At 37.9% G+C, this 27,167-nt stretch overlaps 1 protein-coding gene across 2 annotated transcripts in view; it reads right to left on the reverse strand.

Annotated features, from left to right (window-relative positions):
• Positions 1-2,048: 2,048 nt before the first annotated feature.
• KCTD3 (potassium channel tetramerization domain containing 3) overlaps positions 2,049-27,167 on the reverse strand; it is a 70,339-nt gene continuing 45,220 nt past the window's right edge. For both annotated transcript variants that reach the window (XM_004283533.3, XM_033412466.2), the window contains exons 12-18: positions 26,920-27,036; positions 24,856-25,026; positions 20,800-20,955; positions 8,173-8,269; positions 4,654-4,838; positions 4,436-4,574; positions 2,049-3,698 (exon numbers count right to left, since the gene is read on the reverse strand). In XM_004283533.3, coding sequence (XP_004283581.1) covers positions 3,137-3,698; positions 4,436-4,574; positions 4,654-4,838; positions 8,173-8,269; positions 20,800-20,955; positions 24,856-25,026; positions 26,920-27,036 — 1,427 coding nt within the window. In that variant the 3' untranslated portion in view covers positions 2,049-3,136. The remainder of the gene's footprint in view (positions 3,699-4,435; positions 4,575-4,653; positions 4,839-8,172; positions 8,270-20,799; positions 20,956-24,855; positions 25,027-26,919; positions 27,037-27,167) is intronic.

The raw sequence follows: 27,167 nt of genomic DNA on the forward strand, positions 1-27,167 counted from the left end.
TTGTTCTTCAGGGATTTTATCTTGTTCCTTCATCTGGTACATATTCCTTTGCTGTCTCATTTTGTTTAAATTTCTATTTGTATTTTTACGTATGTAGTAGCTTAGTTACGTTTCTCTATCTTGGAGAAGCGGCCCCCTGTAGGGGATGTCCTACGTGTCCCAGCAGTACACTCTCCTCTTGTCACCCAAGGGCCAACGGCTAGTTGGTCCCAGGGTAGGTTCTCATCTGTGCTGTGGACTCAGTTCTACAGGCTGCAAGACTGTAGTTTCCTTGCTTCTGGTGTCTGCTCCCTAGTGGGTGAGAATGGTAGAGAGGTTTGTGCAGGCTTCCTGGTGGGAAGGGCTGATGCCTCCCCACTGGTGGGTGGAGCTGGGTCTTGGCCCTCTGGTAGGCTGAACCCTGTCAAGCGGTGTGTCTAGAGGTGGCTGTGAGTCCAGAAATCTTTAGGCAACCCGTCTGCTGATAGGTGGGGCTGTTTCCCACCCTGTTGGTTGTTTGGCCTGAGGCCTCCCAGCACTGGAGCTTACAGGCTGTTGGGTGGGGCAGGGTCTTGGTGCCAAGGACTTGAAATGTCTGACTCCATCCAGAGTTTACACAGGTCCCCACATCAGCCACCAGCTTTTATGACCCCTGAGAGCCACAGCTGCCCCTGCCTCCCCAGGAAATGCTCCAAGACTAGCAGGTAGGTCTGGCCCAGGTTCCTACGGAGTTACGGCTTTTGCCCTGGGACTGGTGAGTGTGGGACCTTGTGTGCACCCTCCAAGAGTGGAGTGACTATTTGCCCCAGTCCTGTGGAGCTCCTGCAATCAAGCCCCACAGGCCTTCAAAGGCAAATGCTCTAGAGGTTCCTCCTCCCAATGACTGACCCCTAGGCTGGGGAGCCTGGTGTGGGGCTCAGAGCTCTCATTCCTGCAGGAGAAGTTCTGTGATATAATTATTCTCCAGTTTGTGGGTTGTCCACCTGGGTGGTATGGGATTTGATTATACTGTGAGTGCACCCCTCCTACTGTCTCATGGTTTCTTCTTTATGTCTGGATGTAGAATTTTGGGTGGGGTTGGGGGGAGATTCTAGTCTTTTTTACTGATGTTTTTTCAGCAGTTAATTAGTTGTGATTTTGGTGTGCCCAGGAGGTGAGGGTGAGCTAAAGGTCCTCCAACTCCACCATCTTGTCTGAAATTCTGTTCACGGTTCTGGAGGCTGCAAGTCTGAAATCGAGGTGCTGTCAGGGTTGGTTTCTGGTGAGAGTGCTCTTGTAGGTGGCCATCTTCTGAGTCCTCACATGGCCTTTCTTCTAAAATCTGCCTCTTCTTCCTTACAATGATGGACAGTGTTAAAGATGTTCCTGTTCTCGAAGTTCACAGCACAGATGAGGAAGAGAGGAGGTTGTGGCGTGCAGGTGGCTGTGGAGGTTTTTTTTCCCCTTTCAGTCTCAAAAACTCTAATAAGGTAATTATCCCTGCTATGCCTAAGTTTTTTCATTATAATCTGCTCAAGGTTACAAGTTAAGTGCCAGAGTAGACTCAAGTTCCTGCTATAACATCAAGGTTCAAGCTCTTGTTAAGTGAGAGAAAAGATTTGTAGTATAATGCAAATATAGTACGGAATAATGGTATAGTGAACTGCCTTTTTATAAGATTTTACTACATAATTCTTTAAAAGAAACTTCCAGTGGCCTTTTACTCTTGGAAAAGGTTGGGTAAAAACAATCAATTTTTAACATTTTCTTACTTGCCCACCTAACTTTAACATGAGTATCATAATGAGAAAGAAGTCTGTAAGAGATAATTACAATCCTTAGTAATAATGAAATTATGCTTTGCCTAACAATATTTCCCCTCATTGGTAATACAAGTTAGTTTGTTTTCATACATATAAATTGCTCCCTCTTCCCTTCCCTTTTATTATGGGAAAAAGCAAAGACATGAACAAACTCAGGGTAGGTGCACTTTAAACAGGATAACTGTTCCTTGAATAACTTGAAAACACAGTCTTAATCACTTTTATTTGACTTAATTGACAAATACAAGAGAATGGCTGTGAAACCACTGGCAATATAGGAAACTTTATTTATTTTGACTTGATCCACTTATATTTCTCAGAATGGGAATATATACATTATTCACCAATAAATGCTTAATGCTTTAAATTTACAATTACCTTATTTGCAGAAACTTGGAAATCATTCCAGGTAAATGGAAAAAAATACAAAAATTTTTTTGTTCTTATAATTCAAAATATATTTAAAATATTTCTACAGCAGCCGAAACCTTTAACCAAAAAATTCAGAACTGCAGTCTCAAGCTTAACAAAATGGCCACATTCTAATTTAATTGTCTTGATTATTAACACAGGAAAAAAATATGGCAGCTCCTAAAACAAGGCAGACTAGCAACTGGTACACTTTTCCTTTGTGGTCACTCAAAGCCGTCTTTATTATTTTTACTTCATCTGTTCAAACACAGACAATTGCTCCAACTTTAAAGAAAGTTTAAACTTTTGACCTATTTAATATTGGTGATGCTTGCTAAGATTTAAGAACTCCAACAATGAGAATCAGAAAATGACCACAATTAAAGTAAAATTATCCTAAAGGACTTCCTACTACACAGAGTAATCTGGTATTCAATAGTGTTTTTGAATTACATATTTTTTTCACAAACATAGCACCTCATTAAATACCTGGTAAACCACTTTGCAATCACAATAAGGGTTGGGAGACTAAGCTCCAAAGAGAATTATGTAATTCGCTTAATATAACATTGCAAGACAAATCTCAGGCATGATCAACATTAGGAATGTTGGTTCCCACACTCTAAGGGGATGCTCATCTATATGGGCACCATCTTATTAAGACATGGTACTATGCTTCCAAAATCCACAGAGTAAACACTGAAGTAGACTCCTGCTTTACAAATGATCTATTAAATGTGCCTGTAAAACTAAAAAAAATTTCCAAAAGATCTGAAGAGATGATATGGTTATTTTATCTCCTTACCCCAGGTAATTCTGTCAAAAAGATACTGAATGAAGTCCAATCTTAATTTGTAAAGTTTTGGTGTAAAAGCTAATGTGTTGAACTCCAGTAAAGTTTAACTCTCATCTAAATTAATGAAACTACTCATTTTGCTGAGTTTTCACAAGCTGTATTCTTGACCTGAAGAATCACTTTTTTTGTGCCGAGGAGATGGAGTAGTCTTCGTAGGAGATGGGGATGCAGTACCAGGTGAGTCAGTTCCTCCATCAGAGGTACTTGGTGATGATGCCAGGTGGGGGACTTTCTTTCTTCCAAGGAATCCTCCTCCTTCAAATCCTCCTTTCTTCCGTAACTCCACTTTATTTTCATTTTCATCTTCTGATGACCTTTTCTTGGATTCTAGAAAACCTTCAGCTATTTTATGCACCTCCACTCCACTATCTGATTCTCTCAAACTTTTAACTTCGGTTCCAGGAGACTTTCTCTCATACACATTACATTCCCCTGTTGCCCGCTTCACTTCAGCTTGTACTGGACCCAAGTTACCATCTTCAGGGACAGCTCTTTCCACATTTCTGTTCAAGTTCACAGTCTGGAAGTCCCTGTAACTGTGAAAGCTCTCAGTCCTCCTTGCTCTTGCTAACAAGGGACTTTCTCTGTAAGGCCTCATGGAACCATAAGTAGCTGCTTCATGGATGGTTTCATGGTGCTGGAGCTGAAGACTGAAATATAGTTAATAATTACAGCTCACATTTCTTTCTGGGGTTTTTCAGGGGCACATCTCATTAATTAAACTACCAGTTAAAACATACAAATTTTATAATGAATACTATATCCTTATTTACATATATAAAAATGTATTTTAAGCATGCTATATACTGTATGTGTGTGTACAAAATTAACAATGCAAATAATACACCATACATATATATTCGCAATGAAGCTAGATTTTTGAATAGCTGAAAAAAAGCTGGGGAAAACACCTTTAAAACCAATGTGGAACCAACAGTTTCAGTATTTGGCCCTTAATTCAGATTTTAGAATTTTTAAAAAATATGGTTAACTAAAACAATATACTAAGGCATTATGTACTTTTAATACAATGACAAAGTAAGATTAGACAAGATAATGTAATCATTTTTATTAATATGTCCCTAGGCAATAGGAACACCAGTTCCACATACCATCTAAGGGGACATGTGATTTTTCTAATTTCCTTTGAATGAATTCTTGATCACATAATAATTCAAATTGGCAGCAATTCACAAAATAAAAGGGCCCAAAATGGTTTTTTTATGAAAAGAAACATGCATATAGATGAGAAATTTAGTAAAAAAAATTAAAAAGCAACAAAGTATGAATTTAAAATGTACTTTGAAAAATTTGGCTTTAAAGACCTATGTGGTTACAATAGCTCAGCCAATTTTCCCAAAGCAATCAATTCAGCTCTTTAACCTACCTAGAATTTGATTCACGAAGACGGCTATGCTGAACCACAGAAGTTGCTGGACTGATATTAGGAGTAGCGCAGCGAGATGTGCTCAGATCACACTGATCCAGTAATTTGAGTAGCTCCTCTTCAGTCGGACCACCTACATCTTAGGAAAACATACATCACAATAATCACTTATGTCAAAAGCCTACCCTGTGCCAAACACCTTTCCATATGGAACCTACCCTTATCCTCACTTTTGTTAACCATATCCATGGCAGTGGTCAGATCCCACATCTGAATGCTGCCGTTTGTGTGGCCCGTGAACAAGTAGCGCCTTGGCCTTGAGCCCATCCTACTGGAGCCCTCACATTCTCTCACTGTAAATGAGGATATTGTAGTACAGTCAACAGCTTGGATCTCACAGATTCTGCAAAAGATATTGTACAGTTGTAAACCATGAGGAACAAATTACATTTTATAATTCAGATTTTTAAATTAATTGTCTCTTTGCAAAGTTACAGTTGACTCTTCCACACATATAAAACAGATTTAAAGGAGTCAAAGAGAGTCAATGGGAATAAAATTCAAGCCTTGTATTCTCCAATATATTAATACTCAACTTTTTCAAAGCATTTTTATAGCTATCTTCATTGATTTTTTTCATAAAAGATAAAAGAACCTGACAAAGAGCAATTATCCACATTTGACAAATGAGGAGACCAAGCAATAATGTCAGTAAATGATGTCCCAAAGCCATAGAAGGGTTAACAGAATTGTACTTGATTGATTGAAACATTTATCCCAGCCTACTTCAAAACAAAGGTGAGGAGGCTTATTTAAAAAAAAAAAAAAAAAGATTATTAACAATTAGTGCCAGGCAAATGCAAGGTCCGAAAATAAAGGAGGAAGAGGAAAAACAACTCATATTAATGTGAAAAACATAGGAACAGAATATGAAGCTTAGCTGAGCTTCCTAGCAGGCAGGGAAAAGGATGGTGGAGGGTAAGGGGGGAGTTCATTCCTGCAATGCCCACATATAGCGAGTGACAGAGCCCATCCCAGTCTCATTCCCAATCTCAAGGCAAAAGCTAGTATTTCACCATTGAGTATGAGGTTTGCTACAATTACTTTTGCAGATATTATTTATCAGATTAATAAATTTGCCCTTTATTAAGTGCTAGGATTCTTCTTTAAAAATCATAAATGGTTGCTGAACTGTCAAATGTTTTTTCTGTGTTTATCAAGACGATCACTTTTCTATTTTTGTTAATGTAGTTATTTTTCAATAATATCTGTGAATTGACAAAATATTTTTAAAAATCTAGATTCCTGTTTCTGTTTAAAACTACAGTCAGCCCTCCATAATGTGGAACCCACAGACACAGAGGGCTGACTGTACTACACCAGTTTATATAAGGGACTTAAGTATCAGGGGATTGCGGTATCCACCTGCAGGGGGAAGTCCTGGATAAAGATGTCCCCCTGTAAATAATAATTAAGAAAACAGTTGCGACAGCCTCATGCAAATCAATGACGGTAAAACATGCCCTCACATCATACACAAAAATAAACTCAAAATGGCTTAAAGGCCTTAAAAATAAGACATGATACCATCACATTCCTAGAAGAGAACACAGGCTAATAAGCATTCTCTAGCATAACTCGTACCAATGTTTTCTGAAGTCAGTCTCCCAAGGCAAATAGAAATAAAAGCAAAAATAAATAAATGGGATCTAATCAAACTTACAAGCTTTAGTACAGTAAAGGAAACCATAAACAAAATGAAAACACAACCTACAGACTGGGAGAAAACATTTGCAAATGATGCGACCAACAGGGGCTTAATTTCCAAAATATACAAACAGCTCATACAACTTAATACAAAAAAACAACCCAATCAAAAAATGGGCAGAAGACCAAAAAGGGAACCCTCCTACACTGATGGCAGGAATGTAAATTGGTACAGCCACTATGGAGAACAGTACGGAGGCTCCTTAAACTAAAAACAGAGTTGCCATATGGATCCAGCAATCCTACTCCTGGGCATATATCCAGACAAAACTCTAATTCGAAAAGATACAAGCACCTCTATTTCACAGCATCACTATTCACAATAGCCAAGACATGGAAACAACCTAAACGTCCATCGACAGTTGAATGGATAAAGAAGATACCTGTATACAATGGAATACTACTCAGCCATAAAAAAAGAAATGAAATAATGCCATTTGTACCAACATGGATGGACACAGAGATTATCATACTAAGTGAAGTCAAAGACAAATCTCATGTATCACTTTTATGTGGAATCTAAAATATGACACAAATGAACTTATTTATGAACTAGAAACAGGCATAGAGAACAGACTTGTGGTTGCCAAGGGAGAGGAGGGATGGATTGGGAGTTTGGGATTAGCAGATGCAAACTATTATATATATAGGGTGGATAAACAAGGTCCCACTGTATAGCACAGGGAACTATAGTCAGGATCCTGTGACAAACCATAGTGGAAAAGAATATGAAAAAGAATATAAGGGCCTGGACTTTAAATGAGAGAAAAAAACATTTCCAACCTGGCTCCTTGGCTTATACTATCTTTACAACTATAGCTTTCCCTCTGGAATCATAAACTTAAAAACTATATAAAACTTGTTTTATCATGCAGAAATTGTAGTTGATTACAACACTCTGCTATTGTTGGAAGTGACAGAACCATACTTAGGGACAGAACAACACTGGAGAGGACATGAGCACTGAAGAAGAATGTGAAAGACTACATTGTTAGAGAACGCTGTTGTAACAGCAGCTTCAAACCATTGGGCAGCTTCTTCACCCAACACGTACACCAACACTAAAGTGCAGGGACGCATTTCTCCAGATACAAATTTGGCCTGTAACTACACTGTAGCTTCCTAATAACATTTTCTTAAAAAAAAAAAAAGTTTAGAACACAAAAATCATTTTCTGGAATCAATTCATTTAACAATCACTGATGACTACATGCAATGAACTTTGATGGAAAGAAAATTTATCATCTCAAAGACTTTATCATTAAAATATTAAGAAATCAGTGATCACATGCTGAAGATAATAAATTATTTAAAATGTCACTAGCATTAGTAACATTGATATAAAAATTTGTAACCTACTTAGTAACTACTAATAGGAATTTTACTTTTTTCACTTCCTTGACATGCAAAAAATTTCGTTCTTAAAGAGGAGAAATGTTACAGCACAATATGTTTGAGGCTGTAAATAATAATTTTAAGTGAAGTAAGATTTTAGTCAAATGAAAAAGAGGAAACTAACTCCTATTGAGCATCAATTATAGTCAGGGACTATGCAAGGTGTTTTTGCATGTTTTTCACTCAGTGAAATCTTGGCAAGGTAGTTAAACTTTAAAAGAAACTGAGGCTCACAGAAACAAAGTAAGTTAAGTTGAATTTACATAGCTAGTAAGAGGAAGTGCCGGAATTAGAATTTCACTTGTCTACCATCCAATTCACTGTGTATCTGTTCTACTATCATATCACTAGTCCTTCCTAAAAGTCCACAGCAGTGAAAATCATAAGTAGATTGTAGAGAATAAGCACTAAGTATACTGTATTAACTTTAAGTTAAAATGACCACAAGATAAAGAATAGACGTCTCTCTCAAAGATCTGTTTCTGATACCACTATTTATAAGTGTCAAATGACTTAACGTGTTTTGCAAGACAAATGTGACTTCTGAGTATAATATCTTTACAGTAAAGTGTTACCTCTTCCCAGTAGATGAGAGTCTTACAAACAGTTTGTTAGTGATGGGAACAACTTTCTGGATAAACACCTGTTGATCATCTCGCTCTCCAAAAGGCCCTTGGGTCAGAAAACAAAATGGCAAAAGTTAATTAAAACTTAACAGATTTCATTTAAAAAAAGGAACATTAATTTTGAAAAAAAAAAATTCTTCATGCCTGTCATTGTGGCATTGCATTCCACGTCAAAATCAGACACAAAATGCAACACTACAAGTAGTTCATCTTGCATCAGAAATTTTTTAAAAAAATAACTCAAAATGGATCAGAGACCTAAATGTAAGACTGGACACTATAAAACTCTTACAGGAAAACATAGGAAGAACACACTTTGACATAAATCACAGCAAGATCTTTTTTGATCCACCTCCTAGAGTGATGGAAATAAATAAATAAACAAGTGGGATCTAATGAAACAAAAGCTTTTGCACAGCAAAGGAAACTACAAACATGGACGAAAAGACAATCCTCAGAATGGGAGAAAACATTTGCAAACAAATCAACGGACAAAGGATTAATCTCCAAAATATATAAACAGCTCATGCAGTTCAATATTAAAAAAAAAAAAAAAATCCAAAAGTTGACTGAACACCTAAACAGACATTTCTCCAAAGAACACATACAGATGGCCAAAAAGCACATGAAAAGCTGCTCAACATCACTAATTATTAGAGAAATGCAAATCAAAACTACAGTGAGGTATCACCTCACACCAGCTAGGATGGGCATCATCAGAAAATCTACAAACAACAAATGCTGGAGAGGGTGTGCATAAAAGGGAACCCTCTTGCACTGTTGGTGGGAATGTAAACTGCTACAGCCACTATGGAGAACAGTATGGAGGTTCCTTAAAAAACGACGAATAGAACTACCATACGACCCAGCAATCCTGCTACTGGGCATATACCCAGAAAAAACCATAATTCAAAAAGACACATGCACCCCATTGTTCATTGCAGCACTATTTACAATAGCCAGGTCATCATGAGACGTCATCAAGAGACGAATGGATAAAGAAGATGCGGTACATATATACAATGTTATATTACTCAGCCATTAAAAGGAAGGAAATTGGGTCATTTGTAGAGATGTGGATGGACCCAGAGACTGTCATACAGAGTTAAGTAAGTCAGAAGAGAAAAACAAGTATCATATATTAATGCATTTATGTGGAGCCTAGAAAAATGGTAGAGATGAACCTGTTTGCAGGGCAGAAATTGATACACAGATGTGGAAAACAAACATATGGACACCAAGGGGGGAAAGAGGCGAGGGGGTGATGGCGTGATGAATTGAGACATTGGGATTGACATATATACACTAATAAGTATAAAATGGATAATAACCTGCTGGGGGTTCATTCAAGATGGCAGAGGAGTAAGACATGGAGATCACCCTCCTCCCCACAAATACATGAGGAATACATCTACATGTGGAACAATCCCTACAGAACACCTACTGAACGCTAGCAGAAGACCTCAGACTTCCCAAAAGGCAAGAAACTCCCCACGTACCTGGGTATGGCAAAAGAAAAAAGAAAAAACAGAGACAAAAGAATAGGGACGGGACCTGCACCAGTGGGAGGGAGCTGTGAAGGAGGAAAGGTTTCCACACACTAGAAGCCCCTTCACGGGCGGAGACTGCGCATGGCAGAGGAGGGAAGCTTCGGAGCCACAGAGGAGAGCACAGCAACAGGGGTGCGGAGGGCAAAGCGGAGAGATTCCTGCACAGAGGATCAGTGCCGACCAGCACTCACCAGCCCGAGAGGCTTGTCTACTCACCCGCCGGGGCGGGCAGGGGCTGGAAGCTGAGGCTCGGGCTTCGGTCAGATCCCAGGGAGAGGACTGAGGTTGGTGGTGTGAACACAGCCTGCAGGGGGTTAGTGCGCCACGGCTAGCCAGGAGGGAGTCCGGGAAAAAGTCTGGAGCTGCCAAAGAGGCAAGAGGCTTTTTCTTGCCTCTTTGTTTCCTGGTGCGCAAGGAGAGGGGATTAACAGTGCCACCTAAATGAGCTCCAGAAACGGGTGTGAGCCGTGGCTATCAGCGTGGAAACCAGAGACGGGCATGAAATGCTAAGGCTGCTGCTGCAGCCACCAAGAAGCCTGTGTGCGAGCACAGGTCACTATACACGCCTCCCCTAACAGGAGCCTGCGCAGCCCGCCACTGCCAGGGTCCCGTGATCCAGGGACAACTCCCCTGGGAGAACACACGGCACGCCTCAGGCTGGTGCAACGTCACGCCAGCCTCTGCCACCGCAGGCTTGCCCCACACTCCATACCCCTCCCTCCCCACGGCCTGAGTGAGCCAGAGCCTCCGAATCAGCGGCTCCTTTAACCCCGTCCTGTCTGAGCGAAGAACAGACGCCCTCAGGCGACCTACATGCAGAGGCGGGTCCAAATGCAAAGCCGAACCCCAGGAGCTGTGCGAACAAAGAAGAGAAAGGGAAATCTCTCCCAGCAGCCTCAGGAGCAGCGGATTAAATCTCCACAATCAACGTGATGTACCCTGCATCTGTGGGATACCCGAATAGACAACGAATCATCACAAAATGAGGGGGTGGACTTTGGGAGCAACGATATATATTTTTTCCCTTTTTTTCTGAGTGTGTATGTGTATGCTTCTGTGTGTGATTTTGTCTGTATAGCTTTGCTTTTACCATTTGTGCTAGGGTTCTGTCTGTCCTTTTACTTATTTATTTTTTTAGTATCGTTTTTAGCGCTTCTTATCATTGGTGGATTTCTGTTTTGGTTTGGCTCTCTTCTTTCTGTTTTTTTAAATTACTTTTTAATTTTTTAAATTTTTAATCATTTTTTTAAATAACTTTATTTTGTTTATTTATTTTCTTTCCTTTTTTTCTCCCTTTTATTCTGAGCCATGTAGATGACAGGGTCTTGGTGCTCTGGTCAGGTGTCAGGCCTGTGCCTATGAGATGGGAGAGCCGAGTTCCAGAAACTGGTCCACCAGAGACCTCCCGGCTCCATGTACTATCTAATGGCGAACATCTCCCATAGATCTCCATCTCAACGCCAAGACCCAGCTCCACTCAACGACGTACAAGCTACAGTGCAGGACACGCTATGCCAAACAACTAGCAAGACAGGAACACAACCCCACCCACTAGCAGAAAGGCTGCCTAAAATCAAAATAAGGTCACAGACACCACAAAACACACCACCGAATGCGGACCTGCCCACCAGAAAGACAAGATCCAGCCTCACCCACCAGAACACAGGCACTAGTCCCCTCCACCAGGAAGCCTACACAACCCATTGAAACAACCTTTGCCACTGGGGACAGACACCAAAAACAGGAACTACGAACCTACAGCCTGCGAAAAGGAGACCCAAAACACAGTGAGTTAAGCAAAATGAGAAGACAGAGAAACACACAGCAGATGAAGAAGGTAAAAACCAACCAGACCAAACAAATGAAGAGGAAATAGGCAGTCTACCTGAAGAAGAATTCAGAATAATGATAGTAAAGATGATCCAAAATCTTGTAAACAGAAGAACTAAAGAGCAAACAAACAATGATGAACAACACAATAAATGAAATTAAAAATTCTCTAGAAGGAAACAATAGTAGAATAACTGAGGTAGATATTCCAGATAAGTTACCTGAAAGATAAAATTGTGAAAATAACTACTGCAGAGCAGAATAAAGAAAAAAGAATGAAAAGAATTAGGGGCAGTCTCACAGACCTCTGGGACAACATTAAATGCACCAACATTCAAATTATAGAGGTCCTAGAAGAATAAGAGGAAAAGAAAGGGACTGAGAAAATATTTGAAGAGATTATAGTTGAAAACTTCCCTAATATGGGAAAGGAAATAGTTAATCAAGTCCAGGAAGCACACAGACTCCCATACAGGATAAATCCAAGGAGAAACATACAAAGACACATATTAATCAAACTATCAAAAATTAAATACAAAGAAAAAATATTAAAAGCAGCAAGGGGAAAACAACAAATAACATACAAGGCAATCCCCATAAGGTTAACAGCTGATCTTTCAGCAGAAACTCTGCAAGCCAGAAGGGACTGGCAGGACATATTTAAAGTGATGAAAGGGAAAAACCTACAATGAAGATCACTCTACCCAGCAAGGATCTCATTCAGATTCAATGGAAAATTAAAACCTTTACAGACAAGCAAAAGCTAAGAGAATTCAGCACCACCAAACCAGCTTTTCAACAAATGCTAAAGGAACTTCTCTAGGCAGGAAACAGAAGAGAAGGAAAAGATCTACAATAACACACCCAAAACAATTAAGAAAACGGTAATATGAACATACATATCGATAATTAACTTAAACGTAAATGGATTAAATGCTCCAACCAAAAGACTTAGACTGGCTGAATGGATACAAAAACAAGACCCGTATATGTGCTGTCTACAAGAGACCCACTACAGACCTAAGGACGCATACAGACTGAAAGTGAGGGTTTGGAAAAAGACATTCCATGCAAATGGAAATCAAAAGAAAGCTGGAGTAGCAATTCTCGTATCAGACAAAATAGACTTTAAAACAAAGATTATTACAAGAGACAAAGAAGGACACTACATAATGATCAAGGGATCGATCCAAGAAGAAGATATAACAATGGTCAATATTTATGCACCCAACATAGGAGCACCTCAATACATAAGGCAAATACTAACAGCCATAAAAGGGGAAATTGACAGCAACACAATCATAGTAGGGGACTTTAGCACCCCACTTTCACCAATGGACAGATCATCAAAATGAAAATAAATAAGGAAACACAAGCTTTAAATGATACATGAAATAAGATGGACTTAACTGATATTTATAGGACATTCCATCCAAAAACAACAGAATACACTTTCTTCTCAAGTGCTCATGGAACATTCTCCAAGATAGATCATACCTTGGCTCACAAATCAAGCCTTGGTAAATTTAAGAAAATTGAAATTGTATCAAGTATCTTTTCCGACCACAACGCTATGAGACTAGATATCAATTACAGGAAAAAATCTGAAAGAAATACAAACACATGGAGGCTAAATAACACACTACTTAATAACCAAGAGATCACTGAAGAAATCAAAGAGGAAATCAAAAACTACCAGGAAACAAATGACAATGAAAACACGGCGACCCAAAACATACTGGATGCAGCAAAAGCAGTTCTAAGAGGAAAGTTTATAGCAATACAATCCTACCTTAAGAAACAAGAAACATCTCAAATAAACAACCTAACCTTACACCTAAAACAATTATAGAAAGAAGAACAAAAAAACCCCTAAGTTAGCAGAAGGAAAGAAATCATAAATATCAGATCAGAAATAAGTGAAAAAGAAATGAAGGAAACAATAGCAAAGATCAAAAAAACTAAAACCTGGTTCTTTGAGAAGATGAACAAAATTGATAAACCATCAGCCAGACTCATGAAGCAAAAAAGGGAGAAGCCTCAAATCAGTACAATTAGAAATGAAAAAGAAGTAACAACTGGCACTGCAGAAATACAAAGGATCATGAGAGATTACTCCAGGCAACTATATGCCAATAAAATGGACAACCTGGAAGAATTGGACAAATTCTTAGAAAAGCACAACCAGGAAGAAACAGAAAATATAAACAGATGAATCACAGGCACTGAAATTGAAACTGTGATTAAAAACTATCCAACAAACAAAAGCCCAGGACCAGATGGCTTCACAGGCAAATTCTATCAAACATTTAGAGACAAGCTAACATCTACCCCTCTCAAACTCTTCCAAAATATAGCAGAGGGAGGAACACTCCCAAACTCATTCTACAAGGCCACCATCAACCAGATACCAAAAACAGACAAAGATGTCACAAAGAAAACTACAGGCCAATATCACGGATGAACATAGATACAGAAATGCTCAACAAAATACTAGCAAACAGAATCCAACAGCACATTAAAAGGATCATACACCATGATCGAGTGGGGTTTATCACAGGAATGCAAGGATTCTTCAATATAACAAACCAATTAATGTGATACACCACATTAACAAACTGAAGAATAAAAACCACATGGTATCTCAATAGATGCAGAGAAAGCTTTCGACAAAATTCAACACCCATTTATGATAAAAACCCTCCAGAAAGTAGGCATAGAGGGAACTTACCTCAATATAATAAAAGCCGTATATGACAAACCCACAGCTAACATCGTCCTCAATGGTGAAAAACAGAAACCATTTCCACTAAGATCAGGAACAAGACAAGGTTGCCCACTCTCACCACTATTATTCAACATTGTTTTGGAAGTTTTAGCCACAGCAATCAGAGAATAAAAAGAAATAAAAGGATTCCAAATCGGAAAGGAACAAGTAAAGCTGTCACTTTTTACAGATGACATGCTACTATACATAGAGAATCCTAAAGATGCTACCAGAAAACTACTAGAGCTAATCAATGAATTTGGTAAAGTAGCAGGATACAAAATTAATGCACAGAAAGCTCTTGAATTCCTATACACTAATGATGAAAAATCTGCAAGAAAATTAAGGGAATACTACCATTTACCACTGCAACAAAAAGAATAAATTATCTAGGAATAAACCTACCTAAGGAGACAAAAGACCTGTATGCAGAAAACTATAAGACACTGATGAAAGAAATTAAAGATGATATAAACAGATGGAGAGATATACCATGTTCTTGGATTGGAAGAATCAACATTGTGAAAATGACTATACTACCCAAAGCAATCTAGGGATTCAATGCAATACCTATCAAACTACCACTGGCATTTTTCACAGAAGTAGAACAAAAAACTTCACAATTTGTAATGAAAACACAGAAGACCACGAATAGCCAAAGCAATCTTGAGAAAGAAAAACGGAGCTGGAGGAATCAGGCTCCCTGACTTCAAACTATATTACAAAGCTACAGTAATGAAGACAATATGGTACTGGCACAAAAAAAGAAATATAAATCAATGGAACAGGATAGAAAGCCCAGAGATAAACCCATGCACATATGGTCACCTTATTTTTGATAAAGGAGGCAGGAATGTACAGTGGAGAAAGGATAGCCTCTTCAATAAGTGGTACTGGGAAAACTTGACAGGTGCATGTAAAAGAATGAAACTAGAACACTCCCTAACACCATACACAAAGATAAACTCAAAATGGATTAAAAACCTAAGTGTAAGGCCAGACACTATAAAACTCGTAGAGGAAAACATAGGCAGAACACTCTATGACATAAATCACAGAAAGATCCTTTTGGACTCACCTCCTCGAGAAATGGAAATAAAAACAAAAAGAAAGAAATGGGACCTAATGAAACTTAAAAGCTTTTGCACAGCAAAGGAAACCATAAACAAGACGAAAAGACAACCCTCAGGGCTTCCCTGGTGGCGTGGTGGTTGAGAGTCCACCTGCCAATGCAGGAGACACGGGTTCATGCCCTGATCCGGGAAGATCCCACATGCCGCGGAGCGGGTAGGCCTGTGAGCCATGGCCACTGACTCTGCGCATCCGGAGCCTGTGCTCCGCAACGGGAGAGGCCACAACAGTGAGAGGCCTGTGTACCGCAAAAAAAAAAAAAAAAAAAAGACAACCCTCAGAATGGGAGAAAACATTTGCAAATGAAGCAACTGACAAAGGATTAATCTCCAAAATTTACAAGCAGCTCATGCAGCTCAATATCAAAAAAACAAACAACCCAATCCAAAAATGGGCAGAAGACCTAAATAGACATTTCTCCAAAGAAGATGTACAGATTGCCAACAAACACACGAAAGAACGGTCAACGTCATTAATCATTAGAGAAATGCAAATCAAAACCACAATGAGTTATCACCTCACACCAGTCAGAATGGCCATCATGAAAATCTACAAATAAATGCTGGAGAGGGTGTGGAGAAAACGGAACCCTCTTGCACTGTTGGTGGGAATGTAAATTGGTACAGCCACTATGGAGAACAGCATGTAGGTTCCTTAAAAAACCAAAAACAGAACTACCATATGACCCAGCAATCCCACTACTGGGCATATACCCTGAGAAAACCATAATTCAAAAAGAGTCATGTACCACAATGTTCACTGCAGCTCTATTTACAATAACCAGGACATGGAAGGAACCTAAGTGTCCATCAACAGATGAATGGATAAAGAAGATGTGGCACATATACACAATGGAATATTACTCAGCCATAAAAAGAAATGAAATTGAGTTATTTGTAGTGAGGTGGATGGACCTAGAGTCTGTCATACAGAGTGAAGTAAGTCAGAAAGAGAAAAACAAATACCGTATGCTAACACATATATATGGAAACTAAAAAACAAACAAACAAAACTGGTTATGAAGAACCTAGGGGCAGGACAGGAATAAAGACGCAGACCTACTACAGAATGTACTTAAGGATATGGGGAGGGAGAAGGGTAAGCTGGGACAAAGTGAGAGAGTGGCATGGACATATATACACTACAAATGTAAAATTGATAGCTAGTGGGAAGCAGCAGCATAGCACAGGGAGATCAGTTTGGTGCATTTTGACCACCTAGAGGGGTGGGATAGGGAAGGTGGGAGGGAGGGAGACCCAAGAGGGAAGAGATTTGGAGATATATGTATATGTATAGCTGATTCACTTTGTTATAAAGCAAAAACTAACATACCACTGTAAAGCAATTATACTCCAATAAAGATGTTAAAAAAAACCTGCTGTATAAAAAAATAATACAAAAATTCATAAAAATTTTTATATAACTTTTCAAAATTATATTTTATGCACTAAGACTGTAAAAACTGAAGGCAATAATTTGCTTGAGACTATACATTAAGAGTACTAGAAGGAGACCTGTTAAAATAGAAGCTCTACATTTACTATCTTTCAGAATGTGCTCAGTTTCTTATCACTTCAAGAAAGGGATGTATAAATGAAGTTACTTTATGTATTGATGTTACTTTTTTTGAAAACTTAACATGCAAAATCTTAAAAAATAAAGTACAACTTCATTAAGTAGAATTTCATTTATCAGAGCCTGTTGTACCCTTCAAGGATTTCAATCTGAAAGGTAAATTCAATTATTTTTACTTTATTGTACTGGCAAGGTAGGAAAATGCCTCATATGTTTTAGGAAGAATGTGAACAATATAAAGTGTTTTTATGCAAAACTTACACATAAAATTTTAATAATTCTTTCCCAATACTCATTAGCTAAATATCAACTCATCATTCACAAAAAGTATGTGATGTACAACACATTTTTTAAAGATAGTATATCCCAAGTTATCTTATGTGAATCATACCTAATTAATAAACAGAATAACACTTATTAGTTAGCAAATACTTACGCTTACTATGTACCACACTACATGCTTTACAAATCACTCATTTGAATCATCATAACAACCACATAAAGGATGCACTATTATCATCTCCATTTTACAAACGAGAAAAGTAAGGCACCAACAGGTTAGTTAACCAAAGATCTCTTAAGTTCTACTTGATGGAACTGGAATCCAAACCCAAGCTGTCTGGCTTTTCACTAAGCTATGCAGTTGCCCAATTCCTGCACAACTCTCTGAAGTCTAATTCTATTGAAATGAAAAGACAGTCCTCACTCTATAACCCATAAACAAAGTCAAAATATTGACGATGGGTGAAATAACTATGAAAGAGGATTACGGGACTATATCTTCCCTCCCCCTCAAACTTTATTACTGATGTGAGATTCTCACATAACTTCATACCTTAAGTAATTATCCATACCTCCCCTCTTAATAGTTTCCCCAACACTTTTGCCCAAATTAGCACCTTTCCTTCAGAGAACACAAAAAAATATCCTTACATCTCTGTTATCTTCAACGGGGGAGAAAGGAAGAGGACTCAAAAATATGACCTTTGAATGTACTCACCTTCTAACTAGCTCCATTTCTTTCTGGCACAGCTGTTTCCAGTATCTGTTACTCCATTCCCCTTTACCATCTACACTCCACCCCTACCACCCCCACTGACACTGGACTTTCTATTCTGTTCCACTAGTCTACATGTCTACCTCTTAGGATATTTTTTTTAAACAAAACTATGAACAGAAAAGAAAAAACATCTCCCTGGCCCTTTTAAACATTTTACATATGACTGTCTTAAGTAATTTACAGGGCTGCTTCTAAATATCTTTTATTCACATTACACATGTGCTCCCTGATCTGACGCCTGCCTATCTACCTAGTCTCATGTCCTACTATTCTCAGCTACATACCAACAATTAATGACGTTCTTGACATTTGCCAAACCTGCCAGGTTCTATTGGCCTCTATCCTTTTAACATGCTGCTTTCCCTTCTAGGAATGTCCCTGTCCTAGAACTTACACCTTCACATCTCAGTTCAAACTCCTAGCATCACCCCCCACCGCCTCTCTCAGTTCCAACATTAAGACCTCTGTGAAGTGCTCTGCCTGAACATTGGTTTCTGTCAAAGTTAAGTGGGGATAAGATCTACCCCATAAAATTGTCCAAAAGATTAAATGTGAGTGTATGCTACAACACCCAGCACACAGACTAGCACTCTCTCCTGGGGGCTTTCCGCCCTATGCACTTGAGCAGTGTGCAAAATACAATCGTTTGCTTTTTATTCCCACCGCTCACTATAGTGTAAGTTGATGTTCACTGCAATTTTTTAGATTTCTAATGCCTGGAGCAAAAGTACACAATATCTGTTGATGCTACACCTTTAACTTACACTATGTTATATGTCAATTATATCTCAATAAAGCTGGAAAAAAAATGTTCAAATAAAACTTTCAGTGCCTATCATCACACTGGGAACTGGAATCACACAGCAACTGATGAAAGTGACAACACTGAGCAGTTCTCTTTCTAAAAATACTAAGACTGTGGTACTACAATTCTCTTCAGAAGCTTACATTTCTTAAAGATAACTATTTTTGAAATCTTTACTGTGGGAGCAAATATCCTGATGGACATACATTTAATAGTTTCATGCATAACAATTCTGATCCACTCCTCGTTTTCCATCAGTGCTATAATTTCTGCTTATACAAGATGATCTACAAGGTGCATTAGTTCTTTCAAACAGATCCTTGAGGAAAATGATCTACCTCCATGAAGACTGTTTGTGTGTATGTATGGTGTAGGGAGAAATTGATTTGTTATAACTAACTTTATATACCCTTTGCTGAAATCAGTAGAGACATCCTACACTGTTTACTAATGGATGCCATCAAAACCACTCTCAGTATGTAAGAACACCAGCCCTTTTCCAGCTTCAAATCTATTTTCAGGTTAATTATTAGCAACGAAGGAAAAAAGTATTTCAAGTTTCAAATGTGTACAGCCATTATGGCTTTTAATTATAAACAAAAGTGGTTAGCATTTGGAGATAATATCACTTAAATCAGGAAATGCTAGTAAGATAAAAAATGTGCTCTCAACTTTTATTTATTTTGGGCTGCATTGGGTCTTCATTGTTGCACATGGGCTTCCTCTAGTTGCAGCGAGCGGGGGCTACTCTTTGTTGCGGTGCACAGGTTTCTCACTGCGGTGGCTTCTGTTGTGGCAGAGCACAGGCTCTAGGCCTGTGGGCTTCAGTAGTTGTGGTGCACGGGCTTAGTTGCTCCACGGCATGTGGGTTCTTCCCGGACCAGGGCTCGAACCCATGTCCCCTGCATTGGCAGGCGGATTCTTAACCACCGCGCTACCACGAAAGTCCTCAACTTTTTAAACAATGAAAAATGATGCTATAATACAGATTTTCCTCAGCTTATGATGGGGTTATGTCCCGATAAATTACTCCTAAATTGAAAATATCCTAAGTCAAAAATGCATTTAGGGGGGCTTCCCTGGTGGCGCAGTGGTTGAGAGTCCGCCTGCCGATGCAGGGGACACGGGTTCGTGTCCCAGTCCGGGAAGATCCCACATGCTGCGGAGTGGCTGGGCCCGTGAGCCATGGCCGCTGAGCCTGCGCATCTGGAGCCTGTGCTCCTCAATGGGAGAGGCCGCAACAGTGAGAGGCCCGCGTACCGCAAAAAAAAAAAAAAAAAAAAAAAATGCATTTAGTACACCTAAGCTACCAAACATCATAGCTTACCCTAGCCTACCTTAAGTGTGCTCAGAACACTCACATTAGCCTACAGTTGGGCAAAATCATCTAATACGGAGTCCATTTTATAGTAAAGTATTGAATATCTCATGTAATGTACTGAATACTGAAAGTGAAAAAGAGAATGGCTATGTGGGTACAGACTGATTCTAAGCACATCACCTGTTTACCTTTGTGGTCACGTGGCTGCCTGGGAACTTTGGCCTGCTGCTGCCGCCTGTCACCACGAGAGAATATGGTACCCATATCCCTAGCCCGGGAAAAGTTCAAAATTCAAAGTACTGTTTCTATTAAATGTGTATCACTTTTGTACCTTCATAAAGTCAAAAAAAATGTATATTTTGTGACTTTATAGAACTTAATCAGAAAAAGATTAAACTTCTGTTTTAAATGAGTTTCAAAGTGAAAATGAAAAACTTATATTTAAAACTCCTTTTTAGGTTTCTACTACAGATAATATACTTCTTCAGCATTGCCTACACAGTACTTGAAAATGTCCCCCCGAAAGATCTAGCTCACCTATGTCGTTTCCAGAGGAATAGCTTCCATGGCTTTCTGTCTCCTCCAGGGACAGTATCTTGAACGATGCTAGAGGAGTAGAACCTGGCTGAGTAGAGATCATTCCTCTGAATCGTGTTACCGTCCATGTCCGGACATGATTATTATCTGCACAGACTAGGAGAGAAACAGAGCACACAACAGTTGTTAAATATAGATTATGAGAGCACCAACAAAATCACTTTTATAAACATATTTTAACTTTTTTCACTATAATTTACAGAAAACAGATCGTAGCACATTTTGAGTGGCAAACAGCTTACTTATCTTAAAATTACACTTAATTTGTACCTAGCCAACAAAAATGAGATAATTGAATATGGTTTACCTTGCTGCAAATATAAGGTATATAAGTAAAATCTATGTATCCTTATAAAAGTAGCCTGTAGGGTATGAATTTAGAGAAGGTTAAAAAAAAATGTGTATGTAAGAGAGAAGATGCTGAATATTTTTCTGTTCTGTGGCTAAACTCCATTGTAAACAAGTTGCCTAGTTTATTTTTTCCAACCATATAAATTGTTTCTGCTTATGTTACTCCAATATTAAACAACCAAGATCAGGAGCTACTGAGAATTTACTGGCACAAATAACATTTGTCAAAAAGCTTATAGGAACCAGTTATTTATTGCTCATTCACAGTTGCATCAAGAAAAATTAAGATTTCAATACTAAAGCTGAGAATTATTTTTATATGAGAGTCTGCATTTAAGAAACATATTCCAATTAGCTTTATTTTTTCACGGTAATATTAAGTGGGTATATATTGAGATATCTCCTAACAAGTAATCTATTTCTGCTGTTTTTTCTGTCTGAATAGATACTCTGCTAAAAACTGTAAACCAAAAAAAGATATCATTAATGTAAGAACTGTACTTTTGTGGCGTGCCTTAATAAAAAATGTATTAATTTGCCATTTATTATGAACTCATCAGTATCTACTAGGAAAGTATCCAAAACTTCTTATATGCACACAACATTTCCTACTGGATAAAATGTCACAGTTGCATATTTTAAACAAAACTTCAGAAATTTAATTTTGGCAGACAGCAATAAGAATAAAAAGTGTACATATGTTACTTATACAACAAAATTCTCAGTTCTCAGGATGCCAGTTTTCTGGTGAAAAAGAAGACATTTACTTCTAGGCTACTGAATCAGCTTCATGGGAAATAATTTCCTAATTTCATTATTAAGCTTACTAGGATTCAGAAAAATAACAAATACTTCTAGCTGACTCAAAAATGCAACTATGGGATTGACATATATACACTAATATGTATAAAGTAGATAATAAGAACCTGCTGTATAAAAAATAAAATTCAAAAAATTATGCAATTTTGTTAGTATTAATCATTATCTAACATTTCAAACCTACATGAAATACTTGTTGTTAAAATGCAAATTTAACTACATGGCTCTTTAACATCACATCCAACAATAACATCATTACCATCAAAATAATATCAACTGCTACTGAGTATGGCATTGTCATTTAAACATCAAAACAATCTTGCAAAGAAATAGTCTATTTTCTCACAGGACCAAATTACCTCATTTTATACAACATTTATTCGTAAGGACTATGCTAAGTGCTGAGAATAGGGTGGAGAACAAAAGCTTCTGCTGCTGTAGAAACTTACTATATTCTAGAAGAGGGAAAGAGATGATAAATAAGAAACAAAGTGATGAGTCTGTGAAGAAAACAAATCAGATACTGATAGCAGAAAGTGCCTGTTAGAGAGAGGGCTGGCTAGTTCAGACAGGGTGGCCAAGGAGGCCTCACTGAGGAGGTATTTGAAATGGGACCTGAATGTCAAGGAGAGACAGCGAAACAAACATCTAAGAAAGAAGATGTCAAATGAAAAGAACAAGTGCAAAGTTTCTAAGGCAATTTTAAGAAATAGAAAAGCCAATGAGTTAGGTATCATGAGCAGTAAGAAAAGTGACATGGGAGGCGTGGTGAGCAGGTGAGCAGGATCCGGAACAGGAAGAGCCGTATTAATCTGTTCATTCTGTTCATTCTGTATACAGAAAGAAGCCATCGGAAATCAGATCTGCTTTGCATTTCTTTCTCTTTTTTTTAAAATAAATTTTATCTATTTATTTTTGGCTCTATTGGGTCTTCGTTGCTCTGTGTGGACTTTCTCTAGTTGCAGTGAGCGGGGGCTACTCTTCGCTGCGGTGCACGGGCTTCTCATTGCGGTGGCTTCTCTTGTCGCAGAGCACGGGCTCTAGGTACACAGGCTCAGTAGTTGTGGCTCACGGGCTCTAGAGCACAGGCTCAGTAGCTGTGGCACACACGGGCTTAGTTGCTCCACGGCATGTGGGATTTTTCTCGACCAGGGCTCGAACCCATGCCCCCTGCATTGGCAGGCGGATTCTTAACCACTGCGCCACCAGGGAAGTCCTGCTTTGCATTTCTAAAGATATTTCTGGCTGCTGTGTGGAACATGTACCATAGAGAGCCAAGACAGAAACAGGGAAAGAATGGAGTAACCTAGGGGAGAAATGCTGATTTGAGCTAAGGGGCTGGCAGCAATGGACACAAAGTGAAGTAATCAGACTTGTGATGTATGTTGAAGCAGAGAAACGGGACCTACTGATGTATTACACGTATGTGGAGGGCAGGGGGAGGCGGGTGCAGTGAGAAGAAGGGAAGAATCAAGTGTGATTCCTAGATTTTCAGCTTGGGTAAATGAGTAGTGATATTGTATACTAAGATGGCTTTTGAGACAGAAATCAAAAGTACTATTTTATCTAGGTTAATTTAGAGATGCCTATTAAACATACAACCAAATACTAAGCACAAGCACTGGATATACAATTTGGAACTCTGTGGATGGTCACAGGTGAAGGGCAAGTCTGGGAGTCACTGGCATGTAGATAATAATATTCAAATCACCAGGGAAAGTACAGACAAAGAATGGAAAATCTAGAAAGAGATCTGAGGCAATCCAACACTTAGTAACTGGGCAAAAGAGGAGGAACCAGCCATACAGAGTCAGAAAAACTCCTCAGCGAGGCAGATATTAGATGAGTACTGCTCTATGAAAGATTAAAAAAGAGACTGTTTCAGAAAGGCATAATTACATCCAAAACAATAAGACGTTCAATAAAAGCATATTCATCCATCCATCCATCCATTCATATATGGACAAGGTATTTCAGCTCCATTTGGTGTTTAATTAGTGCAAGATGCAGCACCTTTTTATATTAGGTAGTCTTCATATAAACAAAGCTGATGCATGAAAAGGATGTTTATAAAAATTTACGTTAGGCAGGAACTGATCTACAAAAGATTTAATGCAAGATTGTTTTAAAAAAGCAAACTACTGATACACCTGACTCAATTCAATTTTCATCAACGCTTTCAGAAATCATCTATCATAGACATTGAATCTCATGATGGAATTTTACTTTGTGATCATTTTATTTTGTGTCAGGCTAATTTTGCTTGAAAATCTGTAATTTTTTAAGTATCAAATTAGTATCTAAATGTTAGAAACATATATGACTATGAAGAACAACAAACCCACAAATGTTATTTTCTTCACATCTCTTTACACATTTTACTAATTTTTAACAGTAGTTGATGTTAGACTACTAACATTCTACTAACTTTAGCATTAAACCTTAAGACAACACAACCAAATTTATATTATATTCATACCTGAAAAATTTCTCTAATAAAACATTCTTCAACAGGATTATGATAAATATTCTGAAGTAAAATATGCCATAAGAACCAAATATTAAAATAGAGAGTAAATAAAAGATATGATACCTTCTAAATTTATGTATACTACAACCAGACAATATCAAAGAAACATTAGAAGACAATCATAGTATTTCTTTAGTTACTAAACTTTTCTACCACTTTTTCTGGTGTGTTTTTCTTACGTAAAACACTGCTTTTATATTCTTTTAATTTGTAGGAGTCTAAAAAATAACACCCAAGGCAAGGTTTTACATGACATGAGGTAGACCTCCTTACCAGTACTAATAAAATCACTTTACCTGATACAAGATGCTTCTCTGAGAGCATGATTTTTGTGACGGGACTTCGGTGAACTGTGAAGGTCTGAAAAAGCTGAGGGCCTGACCCAACCGTCTCTGGGTGCTGCACAATTACTCGTACTGCTCCAGAGCTCGTACCATAGGCAATCTCAATCCAGTTACCACTGACACCTAACCAAAATCAAAAATTGAAAGGTGATATAATAGAAGACAATAAAAAGAAAGCTGCCCTTACAAAGTGTTCCCTGTGATAGAAGAGGCACAGCTGGATTCAGCACTTGTTATCAGCCCCAAATCCAGCTCAGCAAAGAAATCTTAAGACTTCTCTGACCATCTTAAATTCATTATTTCCTTTACAAATCTTTTCCTAACACTCACTCCAATATAGAATTGTTCACTCTCTCCCTTGTACTATGTATTAGGTTCTATCAGAGCAACTGTAACACCCCAATTCTCTATTTCCATGTCTATCTACCTCTACTCTTTATTGATAAGAGACTGAATCATAATCATTTTTTAATCTATATCACCTTACAGAGTGCCTGAGACATAGTAGGTACTCATTAAATGTTTAAGGAATAAATCTGACATGCTAAGAACACCACTGGCACAACATAGTATTCATAAAGCAATACTCCATATTATTTCTAGCCTCAAATGACCATCTGTTTTACTTCTGCCACAATACTGAATCTTCTCTTTGAATAATCAAGTAATCCATGTACTATTCAACAGTTTCAAAACTGTTATAACTATGGGAAAATATATCCATTACATTGCTTACATCACATTTACCTATGTTGTTCTCTTCTAATTTTATACAACTAGCTCATGACGTCAGGTTCATCTGTGGCTTTTTTTTCAAACAAGTGCCCAGATTCCATCATATATTTAAGACAGAATGGAGTTCAGTGACCTACATTCCTTAAAAGCATCACAGAGAACCTCTTAGCTTTGATAGCTGTTCTTTCTGATTCACGTGAAAATACTGGAATCGAAGGAAAAGGGCATGCTACGGAAAACACTTCTCAAAACTTAAAAGGCAACTCCATTCTTGTGTCTTAAAAGAAGACACTGCCACCACAAAAGAAGTTTTATTCTCCCTTTTTAATTAGACTGGGGGCGGGGAGGGGAGCATACCTCATTCTAGAGCAGGGGTCAGCAAACTTTCTATAAAAAGCAAATAGTTTAAACTTTGCATGCCACACTGTCTCTGTACAGCCACTCGACTCTGTCACAGTTGCAGAAAAGCAGCCAAAGACGATACATAAAACTATTAATAAAAAGAGCATGGTTTGCTGACCTCTGTTCTGGAGCAACATAGTTTAAATCCTACAATTTCAATCAAAATCATCTGTGCACACCAGAATCTTTCTTTCTTTCATACCGAAGATAATGATTTATTACAATGCATTCAATGAAATGATTACACAAGTAACGTATTCAAACTATTAATATTACTAGCCACATGTAAGTATTTCCTAGAATTCCTTTCATTACAGATAAATTTTGAATTTCCCATTTATGTTTATCTTTCACTCTAGAATATAAAAATTCTTAATAATTTACAGAGCTAGTTTGTTAATTTCATCGCAATGGCCTTTGAAAAAGCAATAAGTTATGGATACTGACGTTTTCCAAAACTTAAATTTAAAATTTCCCAGAGAAATTTTCAATAGAGATTAAAAGTCTAAAAGCTTTCGTTGTTGTTATTGTTGTGGAAAAAAAAATAAAGCTCTTAATTCCAAAATGAAATCAGCTGTCATAGGAAGGTAAATGTGCAGATAAGTTTAACAAATAATTTTAGTTATTATTATAATAGTAGGGCTTAACAATACAATTCACAAGAGGGAAAGTTCTAACTTCCCACCTCAGATTATGTTTACTGGTCATGTCTGACTTCAGTATAAAACCAAACATAAACTTTAGACTCTAAGAGATGAAATCCTCAGCACTGCAGTTCACCAAAACAAAGGGCCAGATTAGTGTTACAATAAACCAGCGAATAAACATACATTATCAAAAGAACTTCAACAATTTATAATAATTTTTCTATGCACTAACTTGTTTTGGGTGTGAGGTAAACACTCAGAGCAGTAATAGCATCATTTGAAGGATCATGATAAAGTTCAGTTACAAGAAGATCGTTATCCTTCATTCGCAAAGGGAACTTCTGCATATCTAAAAAATAAAAAAAAATTAAATAGCATTAAAATAAATAGTGAATCTATTTAAAACTAAAAAAGGTAATATTTTCTTGTTCTCATTTTAAAAATCATACTAAATAGGACCATACTAAGTGTCTGACCACT

This window comes from Orcinus orca, chromosome 1, assembly GCF_937001465.1.
Source record: "Orcinus orca chromosome 1, mOrcOrc1.1, whole genome shotgun sequence".
NCBI classification, from domain to species: Eukaryota; Metazoa; Chordata; class Mammalia; order Artiodactyla; family Delphinidae; genus Orcinus; species Orcinus orca.